This window comes from Crocodylus porosus, unplaced genomic scaffold (genome assembly GCF_001723895.1).
Source record: "Crocodylus porosus isolate Cpor-Errol unplaced genomic scaffold, CroPor_comp1, whole genome shotgun sequence".
Lineage (NCBI taxonomy): Eukaryota > Metazoa > Chordata > Crocodylia > Crocodylidae > Crocodylus > Crocodylus porosus.
The window spans coordinates 124,658,983-124,671,138 of record NW_017728931.1 but is presented as its reverse complement, the minus strand read 5'-3'; the positions used below and the strand labels follow the sequence as shown (position 1 = coordinate 124,671,138).

General features: G+C 40.4%; 1 protein-coding gene across 1 annotated transcript in view; it reads right to left on the bottom strand.

The window, feature by feature from the left end:
* Window positions 1–7,442: 7,442 nt before the first annotated feature.
* Window positions 7,443–12,156, bottom strand: part of RSBN1L (round spermatid basic protein 1 like) — a 49,931-nt gene continuing 45,217 nt past the window's right edge. The window contains exons 8-9 of the mRNA XM_019543972.1: window positions 8,665–8,773; window positions 7,443–8,565 (exon numbers count right to left, since the gene is read on the bottom strand). Of these exons, the coding sequence (XP_019399517.1) occupies window positions 7,909–8,565; window positions 8,665–8,773 (766 nt within the window). The 3' untranslated portion in view covers window positions 7,443–7,908. The remainder of the gene's footprint in view (window positions 8,566–8,664; window positions 8,774–12,156) is intronic.

The following is a 12,156-nucleotide window of genomic DNA, read 5'->3' as shown; positions in this document are numbered from 1 at the left end:
ATACCATTTCATAGAAAAGACCAACCCTTAATACTTTTTTTTAAAACACATGTAAAACATTTACTTCTAATTAAGCTTGTTTCTCCTTTCATAAGTTAAGTTGTTGTGCACGTCTTACTCAGTTTTTCCTCAAAAAAGGTCTGAATAAAAAAAAAACCAAAAAAATTTTTTGTTTAAGTTAAAATGTGCATATGAAAATAGAGTTTGCTAGTGCAGAACAGCAAAGGAGGAATCATCTTATCCCATAATGGCTATCCCACGTTCTCTTGAGGAAGATCCCTGCAATCCTTTATTACCCACCCCCGCTTATGTTGTAAGATATTTTAAGAACCGAGTTCATCTTACATTTGATTACAGTAGGGCTGTCCAGGCTTGAGCTTCTACTTTTGTGGAGAACAATGACCACATAATGGAAACCTGAGCTATGGTTTTCCTAGAGTCAGGCAATCAAAGCTGCCATCACCATGTGACCATTAAAAAAAATGAGAGCACTTGAGAGGATATATTCCAGCCCCCTTCCCCCAGTGGCAGATGGAAGAGAGCTGGTAAAGCTTCAGCTTTATTATTGTCCAGGTCAGAATGAGATAGTCTTCAATTAAAAAAAAAAAAAAAAAGTGTGGTGGTACAGTGCAACAGCCTTTCATAGGACTAAAAAAAGATTTCAAAACTAAGCAGGAGACGAGTGCTACAGCACAACTGAAATTAAAAGTACACAGTGCATTTTATAGAGAAACCAATACGACAAGATGTATATGCATTTTAGTCTAACGAATGCATTTCTCAGGTGACAGAAGCACTCAGCTGCATGTTGTGATGACAGACACAAAGCTTGTGTTATTGCTTACTTAGAAAATGGCTTTAACTACCTTGACCAATCCCACATTAATCCCAATTCTAATCACTAAATGTATGCTGTGCTCATTACTCGGCACATGATATCAAGACAGCTTTCACAGTTAGTCACTCTCTCTTAATGCACCTAAGAAAAGCAGCACTTGCCTTCGAATGCAAGTGCCTATACAACTCCAAACACTGACATGTTCATCCAGGTGGACTGCATTCCAAATAATAAACTACCGCAATCATTTCCTTCAAACATCCCTAAAACAGTAACACAAATACATGCATTTGCATTTACACTGATTTACAGAAAGATCTGTGTGCATTTCTACTTCAAGCTATGTAGATTTAGGATACTTGCAATTAAAATGCCATTTAATATTATACAAGATTGCTTAATTATTCTGATTTCTGTACCAGCATTTGGTTTTAATTAATCAGCTGATTTAAGTGAAAGGGAAATAAATTGGGTAGAGTTGTATACAAGAATTTTGGATTTTGCAGTTTCCATGGAACCTCTACCAAAACAACTAGCAAAAATTGTTTTTATCACCAGTATAGCGCAGAGCCTGCAAACTATCGGAGCTAAGGGGCCCGGGGTAAGAGCAAAGTGATGCACTGAGGATATGGCACATGACAGGGCTGCACTAAGCTGACTACGCTTCCTGTGTGGGAGGTAGCTTGTGCTAAGTAGTCTTCTGAAGCAGTTTTGTAGCCATCTTAGGGTGCACGCATCAGTGCTGGCCATGTCATCTTGGTTGAGGCTGCCCCTATAGTGAGGGGTGCACAATACAGAGCGCCCTGTCCAAGTTTGCAGATGATACCAAATTATGGGGCAAAGGCAAACACACCAGAAGGTAGGGAATGGATCCAGGCAAATCTGGATAGGTTGGAAAAATGGGCTGAACAAAATAGGATGCAGTTCAACAGAGACAAGTGCAAAGTGCTGCACCTGGGCGAAAAGAACCACCAACACAGTTATAGGCTGGGGGATGACCTCAGCAGCAGAGCAGCTGAAAGAGATCTTGGAGTCATAGCTGACTCCACAATGAACATGAGTTGTCAATGTGACAAAGTGATCAACAAGGCTAACCGCACTTTATCATGCATTAGCAGATGCATGACGAACACATGGCATTGGTCAAGGTGCAGTTGGAGTACCGTGTCCAGTTCTGGGCGCTACACTTCAAGAGGGATGCGGAGAATCTTGAGAGAGTTCAGAGGAGGCCACTCACATGGTCAGAGGCCTGCAGGCAAGGCCCTACGAGGAGAGACTGAGGGACCTAGATCTCTTCAGCCTTCGTCATAGAAGTTGGACATTAGAAAGAACTTCTTCACAGTTAGGGGTCTCATAATCTGGAATGGGCTTCCAAGGGAGGATCTTCAAGAGGAGACTGGACATGCACCTAGCTGGGGTCATCTGACCCCAGCGCTCTTTCCTGCCCAGGGCAGGGGGTCAGACTCGATGACCTACTGAAGTCCCTTCCAACCCAAGCATCTATGAACGTAACATTTCCAGTGGGCTGGCTATAATACACAAACCTGACATTAGCACTGACCATGGATAAGTGTTGTAGGTCACAGGCCAGGCTTCATTGTGGCCGTGAATAAGTGCCATGTTTTTGACAACGATGACTACACTATAAATACTTGTTTCTGATAAAGCCAACCACCATTTCTGAACCACCAGATGCTGAGTGAACAAAAAGCAGGAATTTGGTGTCTCAATGTAAACAACATACGTGTCAGGACATCAAAGTAAGGTTGTTTCCAGAACTTCATTTCCTTTCCTGTACAACATGTTGTATATCCAGTGGAACCTGCACACTATGTCAACTTTATTTGCTCTGTCATGGTATATTTCCCCCATTTTTTACTAAAATAAAAATATTAATCAAATACCTGTATTTCCTTACAGTAATCCACACTGACGCTAGAATTATTTTCAAACAGCATTTTAGCAGCAGAGTTCATGAAAGATAGGAGCCAAATTCACCATTTCAACGTCTAGCAATAATTAGTAGAACTAGACATAAGCATATATCTACATGAAGCAACGGCATAGATCTGTCTGCACTCAAGGCTGTTGTAAATAGTTTGACCGTGTGCAAACTAGTAAAAGCATGACAATTCAGAAACATCATAAAGTTTGTGGATGTTCTACCATTTAATACGAGTCAAGCAATACCACTCTTTTACAACAGGCTGTCACACATTATATGCCAAATTTATTTATGATTACAAGCCTGTAATTTCCAATCTCATCCTAATTTTAGATTGATTTAACATCCTGTCATGTAAATATTAGGGAATGGTCTTTTATTAACTTCTAATATATCTTACTTTTTGTAGGAATCATTCACTCATCTGAAAAAGTTTTTGCACTGATGAACCTTGTGACACATTGTGCTTTTATTTTACATATTGTTATCAGCCTTTATTTGGAAAACCAATCACCTGAATAACTTATCCTTGGGCCTAAGTACCTTCATTGTTGATCAACTGATTCATCTCCAACAATTGCTTTCACAGCTGTCCACTTCTATGAACACCTTCTAAAATGATATTTTACTTGCAGAACTGAGCAGAATTAGTATCCTGCATGGAAAATTATTAAAAACCCGAGTAAATGATGAAGAGGCCTTATTAAACCAGGAATGAAATCACCCAGCAAAAGCTGATAGTTCAGGCAGTGACTCTTACACGTTTCCACTGCATGTAACTGAGGTTGCCAATGAAGAAAGAGGTACACAGTATTAATGAATCTGAGAAATGGGAAATCCAGGTGATGACAGCCACATCAGAAACAATATCTTGGTCTAGAAAAAACAAATTTCTAAAACTGCATGCCAAATTGGGACACCACTGATTGCAAAGGCATTGCTGCAACTAATGCCTCTGCTTGAGTACATTGTATGTGGCCTTAATAACGGGTTTATCCAATTTTCTGGAGAACAAGGAGGGGCCAAGAAGAAAATAAAGCAATGTTGGAGTTTCCCGCAAGATGGGAGTTAGCACAAAAAGTAGTTTTACACAAAATTGAAAAGCCAAGGAGGGTGCAAAGCAGAGATGGGGATTGAGGTACCAAGCAGGATTAGTTTCAGTGACTTAAGGCGGCATGAAAGGTTTATTGCTGAAGCACAAGTCTGAATATGAAGTTTTTGGTGGCAGGAATAAAAGGTTATATATATTGTGGGATCAGTAAAAATCGAAGTGTGATCTGTGTTAGACAACGAGTGAATGACTTGGGAAATAAACATTTTCAGAAAAGGTACTTCCCTCTATACAACCATGTCCAAATAAACAGGCAGCAGATGGAGGACAAAGAAACACTATCAGTTTTTTTGTTTTTTTTTTTAAGCAAAACTGAAAAAAAAGGATGCATCTATAATCAGTAAGTCACTACTCAGATCTTTACACATTAGAATAGGAAAGGAAACTAATAGGTAGCAATTTTGGTGTCATTCATATTCCAATTGTGAAGTACCATGTTCAAGGATTGCCAGGTGATCACCACAATCGTCTAAAACAAAGGACAGAGAGAGGCAGGAATCAGTAGCCTTGCTTCCCATTTTCATAGGGTTTCATAGTTGTTAGGGGCTAGAAGGGACCTTACAGATCATCGGGTCCAGCCCCCCTGCACTTGGGCAAGTTAAAAACATTCCGACTTGTAATGTTTTTGCATTCCCTGTAAGAGAAGTATTTCTCTGTTATTTTTCTATAGTCAAAGAAGTGCTTGAAAACTAAACATTTTCAGGGTTCTTCAAGTCTAACAAGGGGATGCCCCGAGTCCAACAAGTTTCAGAATGAAAAAAATATGGAAATACTTTTAAAAAAGAAAAAAAGCCAGACTTTACAGGAAAAAACCTAAAGATTTTATGCATCTACTGTGGCCCACAAACAAGTTTAAGTTGTTAAAGTGTCCCTATGCTATGTGCAAAGTCATGTTTATAATTATATTTGTTAAGCCGCTATCAAAAATGAAGCCTATTTTCCTACTCTAGACTTAGATCAAGATTAAGAGAGTTTAACATTAGGAAGTTTAACATTGACAAAGACCAAAAATACTTGACCCATAGTAGATGATCCAAATATGGATCACAGGCATAGAAATCATTTAGAAAAATGGTTAGGAAAAAAAAGGGCAAAAGTAGTTAAAGCTGGTTTAAAAATCAACCTCATGTCTCCTGCTAAGCCATCTGGAACACCTCCTACTGCCAACTTTGTGCAGAATACCAAGCGTAACTTCCCCAACTGCTCTAAAATTATATCATTAGACAGTTAGTGCAGAGTAGAAGAACAGAATGTGGAAGCACGTGCACAAACCATGTGTGTATGTTCACAAAACCTAAAAGGAACTGTGGGCAGAATTTTACTGGTAAACATGAAAGCAAAGAGAGGAACTTGGGTTGTATTTGTCAAGTTTCCTATGGTCACACATGCCATTTAAAGAGTTCAAATCAAATTATGCCGGACTATCAATGGCTAACGCTACAACTTGAATCTGTTTCTGGGTCAGCGAGGACGATAGGGGAAGTAAGGATGCAAGTTTGGTAGCTTTGTCTGAGCTAGACCTGACATAATTTCTATATGGGCACTAAAGGAATCCCCAAGAGTCATCTCTGAAAGATTCACATGGTTAGTTGTTTACAAACAGAGAATTATGGTAGTCTACTAATGATACCAGCATTTGAATTATTAATACCATGGCAGATTACTGAATACATTTTTAACTGATTAAGGTGCTAGTAAATGGAAGGCTAATGGATTTCACTGCGTGCAAGTGTAAAACAATACATTTTGGATTTTATCAGAGCAACCTTGTGTATTTTTGAGTAAGTAAATTAAATTAAAATAACAAAGGGCCTTAACAAAATAGAATTAGCAGTCACATAAAAATAGTACATTATTCTTTTGCAACAAATGTGACCGTTAAACTTAGAAATTTGGCATGAAATCATACTATTGATAGCTTTAAGAATGCAAAGACTTCTCAAAGTTTTAAGGAAAATAGCAAAAAATGGTTCATAAATATGGAAGGTTTTAGGATGACAGACTTAGGAGCTTAAGTTTTTTTACATTTAATTGAAAATGAAAGCTGCAGTGGAATTTACTGATATATGCAACTACCTGAAAAAAAATGCAGAATTTGGATATGTTTAAAGCTAAAACTGCAACATGCCCACACAAAAAATTAAATAAACTTAAAATTACAGAGAGTTGACCATTACCCTATCAGATGACTAGCAGTTGGAATGATCTTTCCTTAGCCATTTTGACAACATGCACATAAATAGTATTGAGGAACTTAGAAGGGCTAGAGTAAGAAGCTGTGGAAAATTAACACCGACACCCATGTTATCTTTCCTGTTAATGAGAATGATTCTGTCTTACACTCACAATAAGGTGGGCAAGGAATTCCCTTTGAGACTTATTGGCAAGTACCTTTCTCCCCTACTATCCTACAGCATTATCTACTTCTATCAATTTATGAAACACAAATCCAAACTAATTCTTTAGTGAATTACTTCATGCATCAATTTAAGACACTCCTAGGTCTCTGTCTCTATCTGTTTAAAATGATGGAAACCCTTGTATAAACTTATCTTTTAAAGAATTCCTGCTCTAATTTACTCAGAAATTGACAGTTAAGAAGAGTTCCATTTCACATTTACAGTTAAAAGCCAAGTGTTGGCTAGTACTTCTATAGTCTATGGGGAGAGAGGTGAGAGGAGGAGTTGCAACTCACCAGCTCCCAGTACACATACTGGGCACATCTGCACATTCAATTAATGTCCTTTAGGTAATGTGCATTAAATCTAGTACCTCCAAGCGCCTATATACAAACACTGAGGCTGGTTCAATGTGCTGGAATTCCAGTGCCTCAAGCCTCCTTGGTCCAAACCAGCCTCCTGCATCTCATGTATCTGCATCCCCATGCTTAAAAATGGCAGCAGGAGTGCTTGAACTAAAGTTCATTGAATCAGCTTTAGTTCTCATGGCCCTGCTGCCATTTTTAAGCGCAGGGATGCTGATGCACAAGATGCTGCGGCACTCTCAGAGCTGCTCTAGAAAGCCACTCTAATTAAAGTGCCACTCCTCCCCACGAGCACATGTAAAAGAGCCTTCCATTGTGAAGTACTAGAAAAATGCACATTAGCCTATTTTAATGTGCATCAGGTAAAGAGCAATTTTTTGTGATATTTTAATGCACATTAAAGTGCACATACAGACATGCCCATAAAGATGCAGACTACTACTACTACTAGTGTGCAAAGGAAGCCCATTTGCTCCACAACACAGAAGGACTGTGGATAAGGCTTTGCCTCTCCTGTTCAACTGCTAGTATCTGAAAACAGGCTTGGGAAAAGCATTTTACCAGCAACTATAAGAAGCCCTGTGGCAGGGTATTCGGGCATTCTGATTGATTTTGCCTTACATATCCAGAATGCCACACATGCTACCTCTGTCTGCTCCAACCCCTCGCTCCAGAAAGGAGCAAGGGCATAACTGGGTCCTACAACAAGTACAGTGCAGATAGAAACATAATTTAAGAGGCAGCTCAACTGAAGTATCATTTCTTTTTTGCAGACCCAAAAATAAAACCAATTTGTTATTATGAACCTTTATTAAGTGGCTCACATTTCAGTATAAATCACACTAAAAAGATTTTTTTAAAAAAGCTATTTACACTACAGTGCTGACACATTTAAAATGAAAAAATTGGTATAAATAAGCTCTATGGAAAAGCCTGGAATTGTCAAAAAGAATTCTGGCTCATCTTACAAAAAATATATATGTTAGATGTCAGCTCTACTCTAAAACCTACAACTCAAATTATTTAAAGACTTCGTTATGTTAAACCTGCAGTGTTTACAGTGCATCTGGCCCTAAGTGCTTTGATACTTCACAGTTATGGACAGGCACTGAGGAATGTTACAAAGCTACATAAACTATTTCTTGTAACAGACGCAAAGGCAAGTCACATGCTTGCCTTACAGATCTTATGAATCTTTACATTATTACATCATTAAGTTTAAAAAGTAATTTAAAACCATATGTACAAATTTAGCACAAAAAGTCATCCTCTCTTTGTCCATGCAGATTTGGATATGTTGAACCATGTTGTCTTGTATCATCCAGACTCAAGTGACTTCCAGGGCACAACTTATCCTGTAAGTCTTTGTTGCCAGATTGAAATTTAGAGTCCGCTTCAAACTTAAATTCTGTCAATTCAACATGATCCAATTTTGTTTTAACATTCTGACGTTCCATATCATTAGGTGCCACTGTCTTTTCAGGAAGATCAACATTCATGGATTCCTCTTTAATTCGGTGAGATGAAACAAGTTCATGTTTTATCTGTGTGAACTCCTGCTGTATGTATTTAGTTTGCAATGCATCTGAAAATTTGGTGTCTTCGGAGGTATTTCTGCCTATTGTACAAATTCGGCTGCCAGTCTGAAGTCCCGTGACCGAAGACATGGGGTCTGCAGGTGCGTCCGCTTCATGGGTGCTTGAATTTTGAGAACAATCTCCCTCCGAGTGATATAGCTTGAGCCGGATATGCCAAGCCAAACTGCATACAGCTGAAACTGTCTTGAACTGGTGCACAACATTCCTCGGAATAAAATAAATGTCATTATCATATAACTGAATCCTGGCATACCGAATGCCTTCCCTTCGCAGTTGGTTAAGCTTTGCATCGTCAACCCACTGGACACACTGGAAGGGGGAGAAAAAACAAGACAAGAACTAAGATAAAAAAAATGTACTCTGAAGCATGAGAAATAAATTTTAATGACAGTTCAACAAGATACTTGCCTGTGAGAGTGGAGGCTCGTGCAAATCTAACTGCATTCGCTGAACTACCTCTAAGAAGTCTTCAGCATGGAAACAAATAACATCTTTGGTTATACGAGGCTGCTTAGACCTACAAAAAAAACACCAACATGGTACAGTTAGGGCCACAATTTACAATTGTTCCAGTTCTCGTTACTACTATGTTTTTCTGTCCTCTGCAACAAAAATAAAGCAAGCAGTGTAAAAACAGAAATTCTACCATTTCAGCTTTAAAAACTTTTTGAACAAGCTTGTTAAAACAACTACCTAATTAAATGGAATACACCAAAATTTGTATTTGTTAAATTAATTAGCTGTAATATCTTTCTAAGTAGTAACAAAAGAACAGGTAGCCTGTGAGATCAACCACCTGTGACCAACCTTTCTAAAAGCTCCGAGGCACCCACATACTCTGCACAAAACCTACTACAATACAAAAAGAAACCTCCCTCAGCAATCCACACCCCTGGCTTGCAGGTTAGCCCATGCTGGAATCTATCAGAAAAATCAAAGGGGATTACACTTAAGAGAAATATTCCTAACCCTTCCTTCCACAGCTCGCAACTTGCAAACTTCTGAACCTTAACTAATACTCTAGAAACAATTTTCCTGCTAGATCACCATACAGCTGACCCTGTCAACTCACTTCCACCATCACTTCAATCAATATGCACCAAAACATCAGAAGCCATGAATTTTAAACCATGTCGATCACAGAAGGTGATGTTCTCATCCAAGGCACCAAATCCCCTCCTGGAACCTATGTGAATGAAACTAAACAACCATTCCTTTCTATAATAAACTCACAGAGAAGTGATAATGGGGTGGAAGACCTTAACACTTCACAGAACCACCATGCTACCTTGGATTTCACAGTCCTTGTTTTCACTCAAACGGAAATCTACAAAATACCATTAGGAGACAGGCCTGGGGACAAAAATTCATAATTTTACTGGATATAAAAAAATTGGACAGAACTACAAATAGTGGTTTCTAGGCATGTTACAAATTTACCTGCTCCCTCTGCTAACCTCCCTGTATTCCACAGGTAACATTTAAATTACCTAGTTCTTTCCCATAATTTGGTTTATCCAATTCAGCTTCTCTATACTTGGTTTGATATCTTGTTTGCTCCACAAGTTTATTGCCCTCTTCCTTTAACTCCAGTATATAAATATAAATAGTTACTTAAAAGCATCTGCTTCTTTCCTGGACTTGTGGAAAGGTAGTTCGTGCCCAAAAGCTTGTCTTGCATCTCTCCCAACTATTTAGCTGGTCCAATAAAAGATAATACTAAACAACTCTTGCTTCTCATATTCCTTGGACCATCACTGCTACAACACTACAGAACTATTCCCCCCCCATGAAAGATGAATGTTTCAAATGTATCCCATTAGCATCCCATCATCTTTGAAAGGGTAAGCCTATCATCCACTGCAAATTATGCATAAGTCCAAATAAAGAAATCTTTTCTCTGTTCAACAGATTTCTCATATTACTACTTAGGGCAGGGGCGGGCAATTATTTTGGTTGGAGGGCCACTTAAGTTTTGGTGAGCTGTCAAGGGCCACAAGGGTGGCCCCGCCCCTTAAGAACTGCCCCCTGGTTGCCATCTAGGGACTGGAAATCGTGCCCCCTAACCCCTGACTTTTGCCTCTAGAAGTCTCTCGCATTGCCCCTACAAGTACTTGTTTTGGAAAGGGGGTTTGCCATCTTGGAACTGGAAAAAGACAACAGATTATATACTAAAAATAAATAAATAAAGCATCCACAATAACATATTTTAATTTTGTTTTTAAAAATATTTTTGTCTTGATCTGTGTGCATTTGTGTGGTGTGTATAGAGGTGATGGCATAAGAACTCAAAATGAGGCCTTACACTTATACATTGTCAAGGGTGTAGAGGGGTATGGGGTTTGTGGGGGGCTGTGGATGTGTGTGTATGTGGGGTGTGAGGGACAGTATAGGGGTATGGGGGGGTTGTGGGGATGTGTGGGTATGTACATGGGTGAGTATGAGGTTTGTGGGAGGGCTGTGGGGTGCGTGGAGGGGGAGGGTGGCTGGGGGTGCGTCCATGGGTGCATGTGCGTGGTGAGGTGTGTGAGAGTGTGTAAGCACAGCAGTGAGTGGGGCTCACTCACTGCTGCTCTTCCCCTGTGCTGAGCAGCAGTTTCTGCCCAGCACTGCTGTCGCTGCTGAACCTGGATGGGCGAGTCCAGAGTAGGCACAGGACTCGCCAGGTTGGGACCATGCACATGGGTCCCTGCCAGTACCGCGCAGCTGGGGCCAGAGGCGGTGGCAGCTGGAAGGAGCAGCCGCTGCCTAGAAAGGTGGTCTAGCTGCAGAGCTGTCCCAGCCCAACTGTGTGCCCAAGGGGTGGCCGGGCAGGACCAAGGGACCTGCCACAGGCCAGATAAAGTACCTCTGTGGGTCAGATCTGGCCTGTGGGCTATATTTTGCCCACCCCTGGGATAGGGTCTTTCTGGATAAGGAATGAAACTAACCAAGGCAGGCAAGATGGTACAAATTAGTAGGGCTGTGCGAAATTTTAGCAGCCGTTTCGTTTCAGACCACTTTAGCACCCAAAACACCAAATCTGAATTGAAACGGAAGGCTCAGAAACATCCCAGAAACAAAACAAGGCATCTAAAATATTTTGGAAATGTTTTGTAGATGTTTCAGAAAATGTCAGAGTTTCGGAGCTGGGCCTGCAGGGAAGTGGCTATATGTTGCTGCCCTGCCTCAACTCGGCTCCGCAGGCAGCACAGATCCGTGCTGGGGGTCTCCTTGCCTTCATGAAGGGCAGCAGCCCTCGCCGTCCCCCCAAAGGAGCCACCCATGGCCCTACCCTGTTTTCTGCTGGGGCCCCAAGCCCCATCCAGCTGGACTTTGAACAGATTCGGAGGAGATTTGGCGGAGCAGAATCTCTGAAACAGATTCAGCCGAAATGAAACAGGATGGTGACCTGAAACTCCCTAAATGAACTGCTGTCCTCCGAAACTGCTGAATCCAAAACTGAAATGAAACAGCCATTTCACACAGCCCTTCTAGTTAGTTAAGTAAAGTACTCTGAAGATCTGACCTCCTCTGCATCTTCTTCCAGTACATACATCTACTCCCTCCTCTTTGCCACCCCCTCTTCCCTTCTCTCCTCCCCCCTTAAACCAGCCTGTAACTGTAGGATCATTTGGACTTTGTCAAAGTGCACGCATGAGAAACCATGCCACACAAACCCACCAATTTCAACCTGCGACTCATCAGATTATGCAGCAGACGGGCCTAACCACAGCAGTCAAACATTTGTGACCTTTAGAGTTTGGTAACTGTAACTTATACAGAGCAAATACATACTGAAAAAGCTCCAACTGGTACAAAATACTATACTATACTGTCAGCAACTACAACATCCAACATGACACCCCATTAATAAAGAGCCAGAAAACAGAAAAAGACCACTCAGTTTTCCAGGCTGTC